The following is a 23,468-nucleotide window of genomic DNA, read 5'->3' on the forward strand; positions in this document are numbered from 1 at the left end:
TCGAAATTTCCAAATATTTGTCACCACTATCGTACGTATTTATAAACCATATTTACTCGCTTGACCACTCGATGATCGATTTGATTTGACAACGGGGATTATGGGGAAATAATACGATAGATTCATGTCATTCGTCATCGTTTTCTTCATATTTTCTCGTGTCATATTATCGCGCGCGTTTATCACGATCGTTTATTGCTTGTGAAATCAATAAATGTTCCGTTAGTCTACACCGTGAAGAAAGAGTACGAAAGTGAGCCGGAATCGGAGAACGAACCACCAAAAAAAATGGCCGATTTGGGTCCTAGAAAGTTCGAAGGTATCGGGCCTACTACTAAAGAGGGTATTCCTCTCGTTCTAAGATCGGTAAGTTTGACAAAATTTATATTCAATGTTCGTGTGATGCGATGTGATCAATATTAAATGGATATCAACGCAATAATAATAATAGGGTGCTTTTAATATGATATTAATTAATACATATATGTATATATTATAAATATTACTTAGTATCCAAAATGATTTCGATACAGGTATGTGTTGGATAGATAAATCTTGTTCAATTTTATTTATCATAAATATACATAAACTTGTTGTTAAATAAGTTTTCCAATTAGCTTAATATTAATTACGGAGTAAATCGATTTTTAGGAAGTCAAGGAGAACAATCAGACCAAGTGGTACAAGAAAATGTACGATTCGCTTCATCGCGCTGAGAAAGACGGTAGGCAATTGTTTATCGTTTAATTAAACGTTATTCGATTGAGAGAATCATAACGGAATTGTTAATATATTCAAATAAAGAAATCTTCTCAATAGATTACTATTTTTTTTTTCCAGACGACTACGTAACCATTCGTTATAAATCCAGAAGAGGTGAATATCTTCTTCCTCCTCAGAAAACCATTTAATAAAACACGAATTATTAATATTAATACGTTTATTATTCGTAATTGTTAACATAATATTATAATACACGAACGTCGCCCTGATGTAAATAAACTTTGCGTGAACGAAAGTATTTACGTCGTTTGTCTGGATGAATGGAATTATTGCGTAACAAAAGACAATAATTATGATGATGATGATGATTATTATTATTATTATTATTACTATTATTATTATTATTATTATTATTATTATTATTATAGTCTTAACAATCTAATCGCTCGTGCGTGAAAATAACAATAAATAATTTGTGCTAAATGCGTTTGTTACACCATATTATATTGAACTATCTTACCTAACATCCTGGTTCTAACAAGTGTTAATGACGATAAGCTTTTATAAGTTGTCCTTTATTTCCGACGCGAGTTTAACGAGACGATGCCATAATGCCGTACCTATTTAATTTGCATTATATCCTGCAGGTGCTTTACTAACTCTACGATCTCTATATATATGCATACATACACGCACACACTCGCATACATTTTTCGATTAAATTACACGACAGAGTAACGACAATGTTCATTTGAGCATATACAATGGCTCAGAATTATTCATAAGAATGATTTTTATTTATCAAAGACAAACCAGACGGACGGATCTTCACAGTTCACATACATTTGTTATCATGGTGATGGAAATGAAAGTAATAAAAGTGATTATTAAACACTTTGAGTGCCGTGTTTTTTGGAAAAGGGAATTCGCGTTATTAAAAAACAAAAATTATTATGATTTATTATCGTATTGAAAGTAATAACGTTTTAAACGTAACTACAGTTGGGGGTAGGGTTTGAAAAAGACACTTAGAAAAATATTGATTATCTTTTCAATTATCTTGATCATCTTTTCTTCAACAAGGCCAAAAGATATACTTGGCACTCGGAGTGTTAAAAAAAAAACAAAGGAAAAAAAAACTGAATTTCAAATGAATTTCAAATATTTTTGTCTAACATTAGAATTTGTTTTTTTTTGTTACTCCAGGAGGAAGGTATGGGTCTGGCATTAGCAGCTCGGGATATTTGAGCGAACCCGAACCACGTGGTTACACCGATCGATCAGCTACTTTTGATAGCCGTCGTCGGCTAAAAGGCAAAGAAAATGATTTTTCTACTTCGACTATGCCTAGAAAGTGAGTAGTCTTCCCTTTCCTTTCTTTTCTTTTGCCAACGAAACACGTATCTCTGTCCATTCTAAAAACAACCATCATCGCAATGATTATTTTTTAATAGCGATTGCACGCGTTGCGTTCACGTTTGTATCTTTTCGGGGTTTTTTCTTTTCTTTTCTTTTTTTTTTTAGAAATGGAGCATTGAAATATTCTTCGGACGTTTACAAGAATCAGCCAGGACGGATCGAGGATTACGAACCGGGACGATCATCGATCGCCGATAAGGAGGCAAAAGAAGTATGTAAAAAAAAAAAAAGAAAAAGAACACAAAAAAAAAGCATATTTCCTTTTATATTTGTAATATCGTTAATCAATTTATATTGAATTTTCCAATGTGAGAAAATTCTAATGGCGCACGAAAAATTAATCAAATCGGTTTGACGGTTTACAAACAAAAAAGAGGGTTCCTCCCCCCCCGGCCTCTGTTAGGATAATTAAATAATATTTCGTTTCAAATATAATTAATTGTCACGAATGATTTGACGAAAACAAATGTTTGCCTTCGTTAAATATTACACGTTCTTACTTACGATCAAATGGTACGTACTACTACTACTACTACTACTACTACTACTACGAAAAATCGAAAAAATATAAAACAGTATGAAAAATATTCACCCGATAGAAAAATGATATTGCTGGAACATGATCGTTTCAAATGGCTTTGCTTCTAGCCAACTTCTGTCACGCGGACGACGAGGAAGGTAACGATTAAAAATGTGGAACGAGTACCTATATAAGATGCTCATTTCATAAATTTACAATATTTCATATTATTGAGAGCTTTTCTTTTTAGCGTTGACTCGTCTAACTGTGCGAACTTGATTTTTATTTTTTCTTTATCTTTCTCTTTCTTTCTCTTTTTCTCTCTATTCTTTCTTTCTCTCTCTCTCTCTCTTTTTTTATTTGTCAAGGCAAAGAACATTGCGTTTATTTGATTAATATGGTACAAACAAGATAAGGTACACGAAAGAACATTCACATAGTTTTTAAGAAAATTTACTATTACGTATATACATTTGTGTTTGGTTTAGCTTTGGTAGCGTCGCTTGTAGTAAATCCTATGTTCAGAAACACACTCTCGTCTAGTTTACATCTAAATCTTTGACGATAAAAAAGGTTAGGTAAATTTCGTATATGTGGGATACACGTGCAATATCGTTTACCGTGTGCCATTTCAATATCCGAGTTTATCTCACGAGATGCATAGTGCATATTCTATTTCGAGTGTTTCTATGTGATTCTCGATTTGTATTTTACAATTAGATGGAAACTAGAACGATAATTTATATAACACTTTATTATTATAACTTTTATTTATTTAAATGTTATATATAACTCAATAGACTTTAACGCATAGTTTAATGCTGTAATTAATTCTATGTTTCTAGTGGTGGGACGAGGTCATGGACATATTTGACGGGGTACGCCATTTTTATACTTAAGAGAAATTATGTAAGGCCTATCACTTTATAACTCTCCTTTCTATTTTCCTTGGGGTTTTTCTTCTTACTATTTTCTCTCTCTCTCTCTATCTCTCTATTCATTACTTTTCGCATATTGAATACATAACGAGAGTAATAATACCGTTAAGAACTAAGTGTTCCGAAGAAAAGGAAATCTCATATAAAAGAGATTTCAACCTTTTATTGGAGTTGAAGTTATTCCATTATCTCGTCTGTGTTATCTAACTTGAAAGCAAAAGCTCTGCTTGCTTTAACGATCGAATCGCAACTGGATTAAAGATATTAAAGTAGTATATTATTTTAGTAGCTTTTTTTTTATTTAACTGCAAAAAAAAAGAAAAGAAAAAGAAATAAAAAGACATATTAATTAATAAAAAAATTAATACAAAGTGTTTAACAAGAATAATGTAATTAATTGTTAAAAATGCTTTCCAAAATTAACATCACCTTCTCTTCCTGTTAATTCGTAAAAATTCTCACGTTCTCGTGTTTTGTTAGATTCGATTTCAAGTATATTTCATTCTTTCTCTCTTTCATTTTACGATCAATAAATCTTTTCATCTTCAATACCGACTATCGTACACTTCGCACCTGATTTCACTGTGCACGATTTTCCCGTCTATTGTCTTCTGTTAGGAAACAACCAGTAATCTAATTCGAATATGGATCTTCTCGTGGAAGTCTAATAGATTCCCCTCGTTTTGGATTTAGACACTTATCTCGGATATTTTTATATGTGTACGTAAATCACTATGTACGCATATATACATATATCACGATTATAATGTTGATGCGTGTGTATATTATTTGGTGTTATGTCCACTCTAAACGTAACCATTTTGCTTTCGGATCGCTTTTTCCTGATCCTTATGATAAATACCATTCTACTTACCACCACTACCATTACCAAAACCACTACTACCACTACCATCACTGCCAATACCATCCACCATGACTGTTAATCGTGACGATCGGACAGTGGCTGGACGAAAATGGATGTCTTCAGGAGAATTATCCAAAGGGTCAAGTTGGTGCTTGCGGACGTCCGAGTCAACAACGTGTGTTGAGCCTTTCCTACAGACCGGAACCTAGTCAGAACGTAAGAGAACCTTGGCTATGTGGCTCGAAAGGTCAGCTCGAGATCGGCCCGAGGACCTTATCTTCCTCACGGCCGATCAAGCATGGAGAGTCTGAATCTACTCGGCAGCATGTACTTCTGCGTCAGCAACAGCAACAGCAACAACAACAGCAACATCGTTCGAAGATCGTTCTTGATCGTACCGGCAAATCGATGAAACAATTCGACGACAATGAGACAACGATCAGTGTTCGGCCGATCGAGGATCGTATAATCCGACCTTTGGAAAGAAGCAACGATTGTTGTTGGCATGCAGCTACTGGCAGCATGTTGGATGGAAGATCGAAGAGCTTCGTATTACCGGACCGTTGTCCTCGGCGATCTTCTTCACCTCAGAACGTCGATCGTTCCAGCTTTCTCCGAACGATCGTTCCCATTGGCACTCGCACTAATCATCATCATCATCATCATCATCTTCATCATCATCAACAACAACAACAACAGCAACAGCAACAACAACTACAACAGCAGCAGCAGCAGCACTATTACCATCATCATCATCATCATCATCACCAGCATCATCAACTATTGAATAATAATAATAACAGTAACAACAATAACAACGTCCACAACAGCGATCGAGAACTAGACGAAAACGATGACAACAACGATGACCGTCATCACCGTTATCACAACCATCATCTCCACCATCATCATCACCTACGCGTACCACCGCCTTCTTCTTCATCTTCTACTGCTTCTTCTTCTACTACTTCTACTACTGGCACTGCCATCGCTACTATTGCAAACACTACCACTACCGCTGCCGTTGTTACCACTACTATTTCTACCACTACTACTACTACTTCTTCTTCTTCTACTACTTCTGCTACTACTACTACTACTACTTCTATTTCCAGCACCGATCATCTCACGCTACCATCACCATCACCAACGACACCTTCTTCCGTTAACGTCGCCAACCTTCTGGGCGCATCTTCTGCGCCGGCTTCACGGGTTAGAGGCTTTAACGTCATTGACAAGTAGACTTGCACGATGACGTTTCTACTTTTGTCTCTATATTTCTCTTCTTTCTTTCTTTCTTTCTTTCTTACTTTTCTATCTCTCTTCGTGTTTACTCGTAGATGGATGCATACTTTCATGGTTAAAAAGTCATTACTGGAAGTTTACTGTCAAGGTCATTGCATTATGTATGAGCTGATAAACTATTGGATAAGGACGGTAATTTCTATTTTCATGACTTTCATTTCTCATGCGAGCAAAAGAAAAATTAGTAGAAATCGATGTTAGATATATTTATATATTTATTCATTGTGGTCTTTTCTTTCATATATTAAAACAATGTGATCAAAAACTCACGAGTTAAGCTCTATACAAAATAATTTCTAATAAATTATATTTCATTTGTATTCGTATATAAATTGTTTTTTTTTTTACTTTAATCATATATGTCTGAACTTTAATTTTTCTTCGCACACAGATTTCTCGTCTATTTTCTTTATTTTTCTTTTTTTCTTGTTATAAATAAATATTTATAATTTACTCTTTTTACATTTCTAGGTAATAAAAATAAATTTTCACGATTGATAATAACTCATACGACGAAAAAATTCAATGAAATCGTAAGGACAGTTAATTAAGTTTTCTCGTTAAAATTAGAATAAATTTGATCGATATTAATCTTCGTCGAAATTTTTGCGTTATCGTTGTCTCTATTTCCACTTATCCTATACTTTCTTTATATGTTTCCTTTCCAATGTTAGCGCTAGTTTGTTCGCTTTTATTCCTTATTCGTATCTTCCGAGCTATGCTTTTATATGCGACATAGTATGAATGTGGTAGCATGTTTCCACGATCAAATTTATGAGAGAAACTATTCGGAAAAGTTATTCACCGATTCGAGGAAATACGTATTTGATATTTTCTACGGTAGTATGTAAATAATATATATATACAGTAGAATAATACCATAATGTATTCGTGATTTTCTATTTACGTATGTAATCGATTTACAATATTGCTACGTGCTGCCTTGTGTGATACTAAATGTTTAATGTCTGCGCATTAATATACCGCATAATAATATATTACATATATCGACGTAATACATGAATGTGTATGTATTATATCATTAATCATATGCGCGTATACGTAATTTCTACTTTTCATATATCGGAGGCATTATTTCAATATATACGAGGCATGTTTATTATAACAAGCTGCATATGTTTCCAAATGAAAGTTAAAAAATACAAAAAATACAAAACGTATGAAATCAATAAGATTGATATTAACCCTTTCTTTGATTTCAGCAGTTCGATCAACGTAGTGCTCAAGCAGGAAAACCTTACATGTCTCAGTAAGTATATATTTTAACAAAAGAAAGAAAATAATGAAAATTATTATTTGGGGTATCAAAATATGTATACATTTTCATGAAAAAAAATAAGTATATTTAATCAATGATATATATATAATAAATCATCGTTATTTTTTCACAATTAACTAATTTGATATTACAATTAATTCATAATTTAAATGAACAATTCACATATTATTGTAATCATGTCAAATGAAAAGTAGGTACATTTTCTGATACTCTTAATATGTCAAACTCGTATAAGAATATTTTCATTCCGTTGTTGTTTTAAAGTGCTTTTAAGGAATCAGGATACGAAAGCGATTCGACGCTGGTATTTCGAAGACGAGAGGACATCAGTCCACTGAGTCTCTTGGAACAAAGATTGGCTTACAAAAGCGTGCAAAGTGGCGGTGACGTGCCTCTACATGGTCTTCGTAAACCAGCCCCAGAACGACCAAAGGGTGAGTCACCATATAAAAAGATTCAATTCGCTGACTCTGATTTCCTGTTTGTTATATTTTAGATTTATTTTATATGTATTTGAAACACGAAGCCTATCTTTTTCTGTGTAATCAGGCATGCTGGCATACGTTTTGTACTATTACTATTACTACTATTACTATTACTATTATTACAACAGCTATTATTGACTCGTGCATTATATTTTTATTATGTCTTGCTATCGCTGAGCTAATGTCGCTAAATATTTTCAATCGTTTATTCACATTAATGCATGTTCATCATAGCTGAACATTCGAAATCCGAAAAACATTTCTATCCAATTATGTTGGGATTCATTTGTAGATATAAAAAGATAAGAATATAGGTGATCCTTTATCGTTATCGTATCATATCAAAATTTTGATAATTATTCTGAAGCATGATAAGAGAGTTGGAAACGTATATTATTTATTATTTTTAAAACAATTTCTAGTCAAAGTTATCAGCATGGTTTATATTCCTCCAGCATGTCACTAGAAATTATTATTCAGCTTGGTTATGCATATTTTTATCTTGTTATATTTTTTTGTTTTGTTTGTTTCTCATTCCTTATAATACGCTCTAAATAAAAAAAAAAAAATAAAATAAAAAAGAATATATAGACACACAGCACCGCTAAAATACACAAATTTATTTATCGATATTGGTGTGTTACACACTCTTAAATCTTATTTAATTTTATTTTCCTTATCTATATCTATCTAAATCTATCTCTCTATTTCTCTCTCTCTCTCTCTCTCTATATTTTTTTTTCTTAATTATTATAACGCACATATGAGGATGTATTTAAAAGGAGAAGAGGATTTTCGATTTTCACGTTTTGGCACGCTAAACGATGTCGAACAAAAAAAAAAGAAAAAAAAAATCGTCATCGTTCTCAAGCTTGCATACAAAAGAAAGGAACTTTTTTTCACAAACTTTTGGTGAACGGTAATATGGCTTTTGGAAAATATAAACGGGGAAAAGAGTAATGAAAAGAAAGAAAAAAAAAAAAAAGATCGAAACTTTGTCCACAGACGATTCGGAGATCGAATATTTCCCGATTTCGCCGACCTTGACAAGGATTCGCGTTCATCGTAAGAATCACAGGACATCATCGGGAATAAAAGGATCTTCCTCGTCGATGTTATTTTCCGAATGCAAACGATCGGCACCTTCGTTGGCGTCGACGATCATTCGTAATCCGATCATGAAAGCAGGAACTGCCAAATCGAGTGGTTACCGATCGAGTTGTTCCTCTTCTATTAAAAACATCGATAATCAATCTGGATCGAGAACGAATTATTCGCGATTAGCGGGTACTTTTTCTAGACCACCTTCTCCGCCTAGAAGAAAATCATCGAAGAACAACGAGACGTTGAAAAATTATTACAAAAACGTTAATACGATCGAAGATCATCGTCATCGTAATTATCAATCGTCTAATTCGAGACACGCGCAGTGTTTCAATCCGGAAAGAGTTTCGGATATTCGTATTTTGAGAGAAAGATTGTGCAGTAATCTGGAGAAACATAGAAAATCGCGAGAACGTCAAAGTTCGAAAACCGTAAGAGGTGGTGGTCATCCGTCGAGTCCGATCTCCAATAAAACGAGAAGCAAAATTTCTCAAAGTTCGATAACGAATTTTGATAGAAGTATTCGTGCCAATTTACCGCGTAGCCTTTCGGAAAGTAACGCCACGAGAAAGGAGGAGGAGGGTACATTTTCATCGGATAAAGTAAAAAATCGATTATCGATATCTTCGAGTCCGTTATCGGTTACCAACGGAAAATCCTTTACGGTTAAATCCGAACTGTCGAAAAGAAAACAAGTGGGAATCGAATCCATCGATTCGAAAGAAATAATATCGTCCCGCGTAGAAGAAGAATCATCGTCGCAAGTTTTGAAAAAGGATAATCCGAGAGGAGGTCGTCTTACCAAAAAGGAACAGGAAGAATCTTGCAAGAGATTAAGCCGATCCTACGCTGACATTTCATCGTCTTTTACAGAAAGTAAGAAAAATTTGTCTAAGGAAAAAGATATCAAAAGTAAGATTATTCCTACGGAAAGATTTTTAACGAGTTCTGCGACTTTGTATTCTTCTCGTACGATAACGGATAAGGAAAAAGGTATTATAGATAATAAAGCTTTAAAGGTTGTACTAGCGATATCTTCCAAGGGTCAAGAAACTTGTCGAAAAATCGAATCGCAATCGTCTAAAAACTCGAGTCGCAAATCAACGACGATCCCCGTTCAAATTTCAAAATCAAAGTCAAAGGTTACGAAGCAATCGGATCGTTCGTCTAGAAAAAATATTCCAATAAATATCGTTTCTAAGCCGTCTATGGGAATCATTGAGAGTAATGATAAGAAGAAAAGATCCAAAGAGAAAGCACGAGTGATCGTTAAGACACCCGACAACAGTAAAGGAGAAACTGCACGAACTGTTACGGACAAAGATATTTCAAAATTCGATACGAAAAAGAAATTGCGAAAGGATAAAGAAATTTCTAAAGTTAAAGTTAACGGTGACGGTACGATTAACAAAAGGATGGACAAGAAAGGTAAACAAATTGTCGACAAATCGAACGACAAATCTAAAACGAACAAACGAATTGACGTTGATAATTCGAGCGTACGTAGTTTGACTATGACCGAGATAAAGAAACAACATCGGGACAGTGGTGAAACATTTTTCCAACATTTGTTTTTGAGAAACGTATTATCATCTCCGACGGTGTTATCGCAGCAACCTTCTCAAATCGATACGAAAAGATCCTTCGTTTACGAGCGCGCGAAAATGCTCGAGAGTAACGAAAGAAGGACGAGCAAGTCCGAGCCATCTTTGAAATCATTGAGCGTATATTTGTCGCACAAAAGGCCAGTTTCCAACTCGAGATTCAAGAATTTCGATCGGGAGAGTTTATCGTCGAGAAGTACGAGTCCCTGTGGGGTAAGTTGGCCAGGTCGGTCCATTTTTCAAAAAATCGCTAAATTCGACAGTCTGTTAAGGGTCGACGATGAATTTGGTTCGTCGACGATATTATCGCGTGGTCGAAGTCCAGATTTTATTCGGGACGATATCGTCGTCGTCAAAGAGAGAAGCTCGAGCGAGCCACCATTAAAAACGGTGCCGAAAGACGAAACGACAACGTCACGAACATCGTCACCTTCGCCGATCAGACCGCCAACACCGCTACGTCGTAGTTTGATCTTGAAAGATAATCGAGATAGTTCGACGAAGAAAAAGTTTCGTGCGAGAAGCGCGGGGGAAGCCGAAGATCCGCGAACAAAATTATCTTCTTTAGGATCGAATACTTCGATCGCTAAAAGTATTAGTTCGTTGTGTCCGTCCACGATAGATCGCGAAGATTATCAACAATACGTTCTCGAATTATTGCATTATAAGAGAACTAAATGCGACAAGTACAAAGCTTTGCACGATTTTTATTCCAGTTTGGAAAGAATGGGCCAACTCGAAAGAAGAATGACGGCTTCGTCATCATCGGGAGATCTCAGACCTAGAATGAGAAACGAAGAGATCATAGATTACGACAGATGGAAAGAAATAAGATCGAAGGAAAAAGCGGAATGCGAGCTTAGTTCGCTTTACGGTAAATTGAAAGCCGTGCAAAAGGACAAAGATTTCTTATTCAGTACCAAAGACCTAGAGAAATTTAAATGGCGCGGCGACTGTGGTCTCAGATGCAAGGAACGTTCGGTCGAAAATATTTTGAAATATTTTGAAAAACTAGAAAACGAGCAAACCGAATTGGCGTCGTCGAAAAGACGAGAAATAGCTTCGAGAAAGGACGTTTACAAACCTTTATGGCGTGGTAGTTCGGTGGTCAACGTAGCTAACACTATGGAAAAAAAAGCAAATGAAAAACGTGACTTTGAGAAAATATCATCGGAACGTCATCGAACGTCCTGGCAAAAGGATCTTGGTTGTAGTAAAAAATTTTGGAGCAGTTTAACGATAGAACAAGTAAACGCTTTGAAGAATCAATTGAACGATATCTATGGTAGCGAAGAAACAAAGTCGCGAATGTCTAGACGCGATCGAGCAAATATCGTGGAATTATCGAAGGAACATTTTTCGAAGAAGAAAGATGACGACAATCGCGAGATGATATCGTCGAAGTACGAGATCGTTGTTGACGATTTTCAAGAGGACGATGGTAAAGGTCTGCACGTCCGATGTCATTCTATGATAACTCCCGACGAGTCTACGAGTACTTTGAAATATTCCGGTACGGAAAGTTCGAGCTTGAAGAGGAGAGGCTCGATAGGTCGAGGAAAAAGTATCGATAGGTCGGAATTAAATAATTTCGTATTTCGTAATTCACTTATGACGGAATTGGAAAAGAAGAGATTGTCTTTGACGCTTGGAAAGGAAGTTCTGGATAAAGTAACTCGTAGAAGATCGTCCTCGGCACCCATAGCACCTAGGGAAACTCGTGGTGCTATAGCAGCGGCCATGGCAAACCCGAAAACTATTTCGAATATGATGAACGTCAGTAGTACGCCAAATTTATCTTCGGCGCCGAGTGTTACAAACACTTCGCCTAGAACGTGTTACTCCTTGGAAGTGTCTTACGAGGATAATTCGAAAAAGGAAAAGAACGATTTTTTATTGGTTCTAGCACCGAACGAAGAAGATATTACGAAGGAAAAGGAAAAAGTAGAACATTTTTTTGAAGAATGGTCGAGAAAGACGGTGGTCGAGAAGACTCCGCCACCTTCGCCCCCGCCGCCCCCGCCGCCCCCGCCAGTATCGTCGTCTATCGTTGAAATTGATAATAATAATATACCTAAGAGTAAAATATTGTCGACAACATCGGGAAGCGAAATGGATAGCACGAGTTCGGACACATCGGTAAAAACGGTTGTCAAACGAAATATCATTGAGATGGAAGACGTACCCAAAAAGATCGAATTCTTTGAAAATATCGATGCGAAACAACAGGAATCGAAGAACACGGATAAATCGAAGATTTCAAGATTATCCTCGTCTCAGAGTTTCGCTGATTTAAAGGAATTGTTCGGCGAATCGGAGATAATTCGATATTCAAGTAACATACCACTGTATAGTACGAAATCAACATCCTCGGAAAGAACGTTCGAAGAAAGATCGGAAGATTTGCAAGAATTCGGTGACTTTGATAAAAAAGAATTTTGTATCGAATCTATTACGGCCGATGAATTCGGTGATTTCGAAATAAAAAAAGAAGATCGAAGTGAAATGAGGGAAAAAACGGAAGGTGTAGTAAAAGATAGGAAGGAGAATGTTACGAAGGTTGTATCGAAGAAACAGGAAGGAAAAAAGGTGTCATTGTCGAAAGAATCGATCGATCAGGATAATACAGCTTTGTGTTCGACGGAGAGGAAGAAACGAGGCAAGACCGGTGGACTTCCTGCGGAAGTAGACACGCGACAGTCGGTTCAACGTTGTTTATGGGAGCGTGAACGAGATTCGAGACCAGAAAGCATCAGTCCATGTCGAGGTACGACGCGTTCTAACTCATCGTCGTGCAGTGTCGAGAGTATATTCCAACGTGGCTCATCGCCCGATCCGGAAAGATATTGGCGTGCTTATTTGAAATTGGTTAAAAACGGTACCGTGAGAAAATTGTGCGACAGATTCGAGACCAGTTGGGAGGATTTAAATTCGTCTAAAAAATACGTGACCAACAGTCGTCCGAAAAGATTTCAAAGCGATCCGGAATTGGCCAGGAACGTTTTGAAAAAGATCGATCAGAGTAAGACGACCTTGAAACCGCAAGAATATTCGGATGTCAGTTGGTTGCGCAAAAGATACGAATCTAGGAGAGGGAGGACGAGACGTAGGGGGGAATCACCACCGATACCACGGGTACCATTGAGATTGGATACTTTATCTATGCCGCATATCGACGTTATCAGTAAAATGGCAGAGCTTAAGGATTCTTCCGTTTGTTCGAACAAAGTAACCAATTCCGTGGCGAGGAAAGCTGAAACCAAAGAACTGGCTGCCAGAAGACCGGTCGAGAAAATCATAAAGAAGTTCGAGGATCCAGAAAGGAAAGGGAAAACATCGATTCTGGGAGAAATGTTCACGTCCGCCCCCGACGTTCGCGAATTGAGGGACATCACGACTTATCTTGCCGGCAGATGGGTGGCTCATAGGTAGCGATGGTACTTGAAACCCGGCTCGCGTCAATTATCAATTAGATGATATCTATTTACCTTAAGGACTGACATCAATTTTTATTTTATAATTTATTTAACATTAATGACATTAATATATGAGTCGTCGTTCGGGACTCAAAACGATTAAATCCACTTGTAGAATTTGATATAATTTTACTATCAAGTCACAACAACACTTGATCGATACTTCATTTTATATTATTAATCACATTCGTTATTACGCATCGCATATATATTATTGGCTGGTTCGTTTCGAATTTCGCATATATATGAAATCGTTGATTGGCCATTTGCAATTTATGGAACGAATCAATTATCTATTTTGTCCAGTGTTACGTAGATTTCATATTTATATAGAATATTTTTTTGCCTTGTATAATATACTTTATATGTAGATAAATAAATATTTGCAATGCGTATCGTGTAAAATTTAACTGCAAATAACCCTATTACGTGGCGATGGTTTTTCCATCTAGATCGCGGTAGCAAAAACGTTCGAATAAATTTTCTTAATAATTCGGTTTAACGCCGCTCGTTGCTACAATTTTGTTTATAAATATTTAAAATATTATAATTATATAATTATCAATTTTTGTGGAGTTAATCGATTTGTGCAAATCGATTGATGTCATTCCTTAACGTTTATATCGTCTAATCGATTAATAATAATATTAAAAAAAAAAAAGAAATAGAGAAATATTTATAAAAATGTATCCTATAACGATATATATTTGAAAAGAATTTCTCACATAGGAAAAAATAAGTGAAAGTTCCATCGCTGTTCGCTTGCATTCAGGTATCCAAGTAGAAGAGATAATATGCGTTCATTGTCATCACCGCCCAGCCTTGAAAATCGAAATTCACGTAATAACGATGAAACGATCGCGAATTCGTCGAAAGATTCTAATGATTCGAAAGATGTTATCTTATCGTGCGAGAAAAGAAAATTAGAGGAACGTCGTGAAAATTTGACCAGGAAGATAACACGGCCGTCCGCATCGATTTTGAAGCACAAGGACATTTTTGCAAATCAAGAATTTGATCCCAGCAAACATAGACCGAGATTTAGATATCAACCACCACCCCCGCCACCTTCACCGATCGTTAAACGGGAAGCCAAGTTTTGGTTACCACCGTTGCCAACCTACACTGCTCGACCTACCGTCAGTTTCGAAGGTCTGCCGCTTAATTTTATACTTCAAACAACATCAAACTTTTATTAACTTTTCTCGATTTATTATATTATACGTTATTTGCAATTTTCAAAGTGGTCTATATTGACAAATTTTTTTTGTTTTTTTTTTTTTTATATTAAATTACCTTTATCAATTTATTTTTATATTATGAATTAATCGTATTATCGAATAAATCGTAAAATTAATTTAAAAAGAAAAAAAATTAGTATCCAGTATGAAAATAATTATCGGCACGTATACTGATAAATTCGGGCGTTAAATTATTTTCATTAATTTATCAGATATTTCGAGAATCGAGATCAAATTATTATTTTTATATTGATATTTCGTTCAAATGGGTACAGAACCGCCAATATCGATAAGTATCAGATAAAAAAAAGCACGTGCTGTGTGAATATCGTAATAATCATTATCGTATATCCGTGTCTCAGCAGTTCTTTCGCTGTTCGTTGTAGTGTTATTAGGGCTAATTATTATTTTCATTTTTTTTTGTGTTTGCTGAACCAATAGAATATTCGAACGCACCTCCGCCGCCACCAAAGTCACAGCATTGCAGAGACGAGCGTCAAGGTAATGCCACAACATGCTAATTTATATGTTTTTTATTTTTATTATTATTATTATTATTATTACTATTATTTTAAGTAATCCCTTGGCCGATTAATTGAACGATAGTGAGCATCAAAAATTCATCGTAAATTATTAAAAATGCATGTTTTTTGGTCTTGCAAATGAATATTGACCAAACGAATTTGTAATAATAATTTATTTAATCGGTTAATGATCATCATTGTTCGTTATGAATGAATTATCAAGCATGATTAGCAGGAAAGTTTTTGATAGCATGCGATATTGCATCCTTGGGAAAATCAAGAATCGAACTGTTGGCTGGTTGTGTTCGAGTAATTAACACGAAACTTTCCTAAAAATAACTCGCTCTTTCGACTCGTAATAGAACGTTGTTATAGAATATCTGCTAATAAATTTCTAGTTAAATATCCGATCATAAATAATGCGCGTAGTTATGGTTACATCCGGTTAACAATGTTGAGAAAAAAATGGAGAAAGAGATAGATTTTTATGGACACATAAAAATGAATTTGTTTTTAACATCGATTCAATTTTTGAAACGTTTTCCGTTTAATTATTCCAATTAAATACCCAACGAAAATGTCTCTAATCGGAGATATTAAAAGGAAAGATAAACCTTACGAAGTAGACCATAGTAGTCGTCGTAGAAGCGATAACAATTTTCAGAGAATCCTACTTTGCCTTTTTGGCTTATTTTCTGTTTAATTTCATTTATGTTAGTAACGTAAGTGAACGTTTCATTAAAACCAGTGAACGTCATCTCCGGTAGAAATTTCATATTAAATACAACACGTTATTAGATCAGGTATACGTAGAAAACTAGAAGAAACATATGCTACGAGGAAGTTTAAGTAGATAATGCCAACAGCTTTGCGTTCTTGTTACGTTTTCTTGTATAGTCATCGTTGGAAATAATATAAAATAAATAATAAATACGATTCTCGTTACTCTAACGAATTCGAACGTTTATGAGTGAATCGGAAGAATGGTCAAAGAATAAAAAGAAAAAAGGGAACAAATTTTGATCAAAGATTATAAAGCAATCTATAAGATAATGATGTTAATTTAATTGTACGTATGTGATAACCAAACAAAATCGCATTATTTATAATGAATAAATTTAAAAAAAAGGAACATGAAACTATAAATAACACGATCAATTACTCGAGTATACGTCGAGATTATACCAGATTGTATTTCGTGGCAGTATGTCAGAAAGAAACGGTACATCGTTTGATTAAATTATACGGTACATCATTGACATCGCTACGTGACAATACAAGTCTCGTCGCAATAGTTCGTCTTATGGTTTAATAATGTAAAGAGCCTTCTTATTATGTTACCGTTATGTAATTAGAACAACCGAATACCACTTTAGACGAGTCGAGTTGGAATTGTGACCTTGACTGCAACGAGCGATAAGCGAAAGAAAGTATCATTGGATAAGATCGAGTATGTTGTTGAGAAAAAAATTGGTCGAGTAAGTCGAACGATTAAAAAATTTGATCGCGTACTAATTTCCGTCACCTTTATGGTAACAATTCTTTAAACGGTGATAGTATGATATTATAAATGAGTTACGATTAAGGGATAATTAAATTATAGAGAACTGGTTTCAAAAAGATATCTCTGAAAAAAGAAAAAGAAAAACAAGAAAAAAAGAAATCGTAGAGAAGATAGGAATACTCGTAACGTGTTCGATGTAATTGTATTATCTAATCTTCTACGATTATTAAACACCATTGAGTTCATGGTGCAGTTAGTTGTCTACGGTCTATAACAGTACGCGAGCTTAAGTCGCTTTCAAAAAACAAAAAGAAAAAAGAAAAGAAAAGAAATATTCAACCTTGATAATACGAAAATAGTAGCGATGTGATTTTACAGAAATAACTACTGGGAATGAATGAACAAAGATATAATATTCCGCGTTCAGGGTTGTGACGTTATATTTATTATCTCGTAGTGAAAATAATTTTAACAATATAATATATTCTATTAAATCCAACATTTCTTTTCGTTTTTAATTAAAAAGTAACATTATTTAAAGTAGATAATATCGTTTGGCGGTGTATCTTAAGATAGCACGATGTTCATATCATCATCATCATCAAAAATACTTCATAGTTATATACATTAGCGATACGCGTATCTGTTTATTTGCCAAACGATAGATTTTTCAAGATTTAAATTAATACGAGCTCATACGTAAGAAACGAATGTTATCTTTTTAACCTGTGCTTGCTATTGTTTAACACATAATGATTTCGATGTTATCGTTTGATTTTTTGTTTTTGTTTTCAAGTTAAGTTAACTTTAACGTTAGTTAGCAAGAACGATTATTATTATTATTATTATTATTATTATTATTATTACGTTTAAACGATTTAGTTAATCGGATCTTTTCCAAAAGCGATTAATGTTTAGCGGTGGTGTGAATAACGCTTAAACTTGAACGACGTGGGTGGGTGGGTGGTGGGAGAGGGTGAGGGGGAAGGGGGGTGTGAAAACACGATCGTCGGACCGGCAAAAGGATCAGACGTACCGCGCGCGTCTTACACGTAACACAATCTTGCGCCTGTGTAGAATATTTCGAATATGTTTAACTTTGAAATAACATATTGAATCGAATTTTTTTTGTTCAATTATTTAAAACGTACGGTCGTTTTCGTAATAAGTGTATATTATTCAAATGCGCGTGTGTCGTTCGAAATAAAAAGAAAATATATTCGATCGAGCGCGTGTCAAATAGTGCATAAATGTGTAAATAATTGGAAATTTATTGCAATACAATTTTTACATGATAGAAAGTGTTTTTTTTTTTTTCTTTTTTTTTTGTTGACAATAGTAACAAGGCGAATATAATAAATATCTTTTCGGGATATATTTATGTGAAATATATTTTTGACTGGAAAATAACGTATTGAAAGATAATTTATTTATATTCTTCGAATTTGTATCTTATCTTTCTTTTCTTTTTTAATTATTTCAAGTGTATAATCAAATTCGAAGTAAACACGTATGAATATTCGAGTATGCGTTGTACAGTGCTCAAATGCATGCTAAATGAAAAATAGATAAGTTACTGTAATGAAATTTGACAAAATAGATCGAGCTCATAGGAATTGTAATATAAATGACGTTCACTTTCGTAACGAAACGGTAAAAATCGTGAACAATACGTACGCGACATGCGCAGTTAGAGTTTTAAGTGCAAGATAATCGCGCGAGTACGACGCGTACGGCCAATTGATAATCGCACGCTCCGTTCGCGCGTTCTTTTGCAAATGCATTACGTGTTGAGACAACCGACACATATTCGCAAATACGGCTATACCTGTACGTGATACGTTTCCGGTCGAATGCTCTTCCAATAGAAGAAATAATGATCATTATAATTCTTTTTTCTTTTCTATAATATATATATGTATTCGATTTCGTAATCGATTCTATTTTTATAAACGTTTACTCGTAATATCGTATTACAATGAAATAGAAAAAAATATTCGTTATATTTCTTTCATTTCAAGTATAATAACACTTATATGCAAATTAATTTTTGAGTAATATTCAAAGATGAACTTTTTTTTATTGTTACTTTCACGAAGAAAATAATATGTGTCGTTTGTTTAAACACAATAAGACAATAGTATTCGTGAATTTTTGAAATGAAATATTAATTAAAAAAGAAAATGACATCGAGTCGCAACGTGATAGAGAAAAATCATAAAATACAAAGTTTCACGTACCGCGATGGTCATTATTTATGTTTGATTGCAAAGAGAGAGAGAGAGAGGAAGAATTATTAAAGTGCAAGTAGGCAACTTTCTCGCGAGGGAATATAAACAAAGGGAATAGTGCATCGTTTGGTGTTTCAACGTCAGATCTTTCTCGATAGAATGAGGCCTGCGAACGTCTCTCTCCTCTTGATTCAGACAACAACGAACGTCATTGTTGTTTTTCGGCTCGTTCTTCTCGTAAATTGCGGATTTCCACGGGAAACAACGATCGGTGTGAAAGCGCGAAAGTCTTACACAGGGATTAATATTGCACTGTATGCGATATTTCGTTTATTAAACATCGAGGTCTATAATAATAGCATCATTTACCGGGCTTTCGTTAATTAAACAACAATTTTATAATTAAATTTGTAATTATAACGTATAGGTAATTGACTCGTTTTCATTTTAATATTCTCTCCCAATATCTATGATAAAAATCAATCTTAAATTCGGTCAGAAAATTCGTTGTTCGTATCACGTATCGCGACACAAACGTAATTAATTAATTAATTAATTAAGTTAGACTCTAGGTTACGATAAAAGGTGGAGAACGGTGAAACTTATTTCCGGCAGGTTTTACTTCGCGCGCTATAATCCTAGTGTCGAAGTTTTGCAAAAGTGAAATTTATCGTTGGCATGAGTTAACATCGTTATTATTATTATTATTATTATTATTATTATTATTATTATTATTATTATCATTATCATCGATTCGCTTTCAAAGCGTAGTACCCAACTCGGCAAGTGTTACAATTTCACAATAATTTGTTTTAACTATTACGATGTAATACGAATTACGACATTAAGTCAATTTCATTTCTTATTTGGGAATAAAATTTTACTCATTAGGATTATAATTACGTTGATGGATATATAAAAAGTCATACGCGAGCTTGAATAAAGATTAAATATCAAAAGTTGTTTCGTAGAAGTAACATGTAAGATTTCGTTTCTTGGTCAATTCACAATTGACTTTGGTTGGTCTCAAGAGAAACGTTTATGTCATATAAATTCATGGTTTTTCTAAGAACTAAATTCACCGCGTATTAAAACGTACCTCCGAGTAATAGACAATTCTGTTTTTCCATAAGGATTTCTTTTTTAATTCGTCTTCGTGCAATTATCTTGAAAAATCGCTGAAGAAGAAATACGAAGGGACAAAAAAAGAAAACGAAATAAAGATTTAAATCGAATACGAAAACAACTTCCGGATAGATAGATAAGCAATCTTTTTAAAAGCGAACTCGAGAAGCGTAAACTTCGATGGAAATATTTGTTTCGCCATAAACGATCCTTGTATTTTATTAATAAAAAAAAGAAAATCTATTTTTTTTGTTTATTATAACGTTATTAATTATTAACTTAATTTCACTTAGTCAGTTTAGGACTCTTTGAGTTAAGATAATTCTAATTAGAATAAAATCTACCTATTACAAAAAGAAACGTTTAGAGGTATGTAAAAAGAAAAAAAATTAATGACATAAGGGTCAGTGATGAGAAACGAGCTCGATCTATCTCGTCCGATAATTTTGCTTTGTTCGTTTCCTCGGGCCTGTTTTTTCCGACCATTTAAAGATTATTTTACAAAAGAACCTAAGAGAGATAAGAACTCATCGGTAGTAGAAATGTTCGATTACGATAAATAATAAATTACGATAAATAATCTTTCTTTCTTTTTTTCGACAAAGATACCGATTATTTATCTTCTTATTAATTAAAACGTAGAGAATAATATTCGATATAATTTTCATAAATATTTTATCGTAGAAGCTTCCAAAAAGAAAAACAAAAAAAGAAACAATCACAAGCTACATCCAAGAGTGTAATCAAAGTTACAATTGCAAATCGTGAATGAATTTTCAAGGAACAATAAGAAGAAAGCGATGAAAGTATGTTAAACGTTATGTTGCCACGCGTAGAGGATCTCGAACGTAGTCCACAATGGACCAGTTTGGCTAGTGACATAAATAATCTCGAAAGGATTTCTTATTCGCGAAATCCGATGTTTTTGATGAGAACCAGACAATATGAGAAACGAACCTGCCACAGGCGTTCCATGCCTGAAATACAAAAGGCGAAGTTAATTTCATTGAATACGTTGGCCGATGAACAAAGAATCAATCCGAACGCAAATGAAGAATTCTTTCATTCGAAATCAGATTTGCCATACGACGGATGGAATTGGAAACCAAAAAGCGAATTCGAGAGAATGTATTTTTACGGTGATTTCAACAAAGACGATTATTATGGGCTTTCAAATTTAATTAATTCGAATGAATCGATGAACGTTTCGTATAACGTCGAAGATTTATCAAAATCTAAAATAAATTTATCATCTCACAGAGATCGTATTTATAATATTTCTCGAGAAAACGAAGAATACTCCGGTAGCAGAGAAAGATTACATGAAATTTTCGAACACAATAGATATCTGAGAAGACAATTTTTTGGAATTAATAATTCGGATAATTCGCGTAACGACGGGGATAAGAGCATTCGACGTACTTTGGATTCGGTTGGAAGTTTTAACAAGAATCTTAGAACGGAAGTTTTAAGACAACCCGGTAAATTCGGTAGTACTGAAACTTTAACCAGCCAGAGTAATCAATCCTCGGTAAGCAGTATGAACGGCCGGAAATCTCGGACTAAATCAAACAGCCCGGAACTTTTGGAAGAATCGAAAATCCCTCACATTTCTCGAATAAGAGGAGATACCGCGGTCGAATCTTCCTTCGAACACGATAACAAATTTAATAACGTTCGATTGAAAAAAAATGTCGAATTTGAAAGTAGAAACTTGGCGAATAAAGATAACTCTTTTGAAAAATATTCTCGACGTTCTGTACTACGCGACAATAGAATTGAAAATTCGACGAACAAAATAGCAACGGAAAGCGACGGTCTGAAACTATTAAATCTCTTCGAATCGGAAATAGAAAATCGTAAAGGAGTTGTCAATTCGTCGCGCGAATATCAAATTTCTAACGCGGATAAATCGAAGGATGAAAGAATTCGTTGGTCAACGGGTTACAAACTCGATTGGAATCCCGAAGATTTTTGTCAGTCGATGCCAGATCTTTCGAATCGCGATGATGAGAAATTATCAAACATAGCGCGGATCTCGGTTAACGGTACTAAAATGGATTTTGGACAAAATTCGATCAATTTTCCTGTTAATACGAGATCCATTTGCGATGATAATAAAAAGTATTACGCATCGTGCGTACAATTGAGCGTTCCGGATGAAAATCGATCGTACAAAAAAGTATCGAGAGGAAGGATTCCACCTGCGCCGTTGGATTTACGAAATATCAACGAGAGATACGAAATGATCGAAAACTTCGATAGAAAGTATTTACAAAATTATACGGTTGACGTAGCTTTGCTTCGCGATTACGATCGGCCAATAGAGTGTCAATTAATGACCGTTGCCGAAGATACGAATCAACCGATGAATAATTTCAACAAAATCGATAACAACGATACATTCAACAAATCCTTGAACGATCTTTCTTCTTATTGGAACGATCTGCAGTCGCCCCAGCTTGTGAACAATTACAAGAATTCGATGATCGATCTACGTAATGGAAATGATTCTACGAACGATCTATCCCGATCTTCTTCACGGGTCGCTGATCAGAAAGCTTCGCCTAACTGTGAAACCACGACGAACCATTCTCCTCCTTTAGCTGATCGTGTCGGACCAATCGGTGGACCGCACTCAGGAACCGGAAACACGCTTCCCTCGGTCTACGGCCCGATTCCGTACAGTCAGTAAAACACACAAATACATTTTCACGAACAATGAGTACATATATCTATCTATCTATCTATCTAACTATCTTGTATCTTGCGTATCAATGCGTGTCAGTTTAATCCCGTTATAAACGCCACTTTATTTTTCTTCTCTCTACATTTTTCATTTCTATTTAATATCTTAGGATAATTTTTCTGACTAAGTTTCTCAAAGTGAAAGAGAATACGTTTTTTTTTCTTTTCTTTTCTTTTTTTTTCGTTCAAATAACAAAAAAAAACTTATTTCGCGATAAGAAACGCGTATGAAAGTTTTTGATTCATGTTCAAGACCATCGATTTGAAATCTTTTATGCATGGGAAAACGCAAAGATGTACCCCCTTCCCCCCACCCCTCTTCATACATCCGAGTACTTTCTAAGATCGTATTCGGA

The 23,468-nt window shown here is 34.6% G+C and overlaps 2 protein-coding genes across 10 annotated transcripts in view; both read left to right on the top strand.

The window, feature by feature from the left end:
• LOC122519365 (sorbin and SH3 domain-containing protein 1) overlaps window positions 1-23,468 on the top strand; it is a 29,871-nt gene that overhangs the window by 2,408 nt on the left and 3,995 nt on the right. Inside the window, exons 5-14 of one of the 9 annotated variants that reach the window (XM_043638765.1) lie at window positions 227-366; window positions 652-724; window positions 841-876; window positions 1,930-2,077; window positions 2,248-2,353; window positions 2,791-2,820; window positions 3,508-3,540; window positions 6,994-7,040; window positions 7,335-7,504; window positions 15,422-15,481. In XM_043638765.1, coding sequence (XP_043494700.1) covers window positions 289-366; window positions 652-724; window positions 841-876; window positions 1,930-2,077; window positions 2,248-2,353; window positions 2,791-2,820; window positions 3,508-3,540; window positions 6,994-7,040; window positions 7,335-7,504; window positions 15,422-15,481 — 781 coding nt within the window. In that variant the 5' untranslated portion in view covers window positions 227-288. Of the gene's footprint in view, window positions 1-226; window positions 367-651; window positions 725-840; window positions 877-1,929; window positions 2,078-2,247; window positions 2,354-2,790; window positions 2,821-3,507; window positions 3,541-4,561; window positions 4,682-6,993; window positions 7,041-7,334; window positions 7,505-15,421; window positions 15,482-18,018; window positions 18,263-21,048; window positions 23,052-23,468 lie in introns of those variants that run through there. The other 8 variants (XM_043638766.1, XM_043638762.1, XM_043638764.1 and 5 more) reach the window with 8 other exon arrangements.
• LOC122519364 lies at window positions 8,254-14,980 on the top strand. Its single transcript, XM_043638761.1, has 2 exons — window positions 8,254-13,691; window positions 14,512-14,980. The coding sequence occupies exons 1-2, from the start codon at window positions 8,515-8,517 to the stop codon at window positions 14,936-14,938; spliced, it is 5,604 nt and encodes a 1,867-aa protein (XP_043494696.1). The 5' UTR covers window positions 8,254-8,514; the 3' UTR covers window positions 14,939-14,980.

This window comes from Polistes fuscatus, unplaced genomic scaffold (genome assembly GCF_010416935.1).
Source record: "Polistes fuscatus isolate 324 unplaced genomic scaffold, CU_Pfus_HIC Scaffold3, whole genome shotgun sequence".
Taxonomy (NCBI): Eukaryota; Metazoa; Arthropoda; class Insecta; order Hymenoptera; family Vespidae; genus Polistes; species Polistes fuscatus.

Excerpts from the sequence above, each read along its gene's own strand:
- LOC122519364 (XM_043638761.1), top strand. The coding sequence starts at position 8,515 with ATGAAAAGAAAGAAAAAAAAAAAAAAGATCGAAACTTTGTCCACAGAC. Across the intron at positions 13,692-14,511 it reads GGCAGATGGGTGGCTCATAG|GTATCCAAGTAGAAGAGATA; the intron begins GTAGCGATGGTA and ends GCTTGCATTCAG.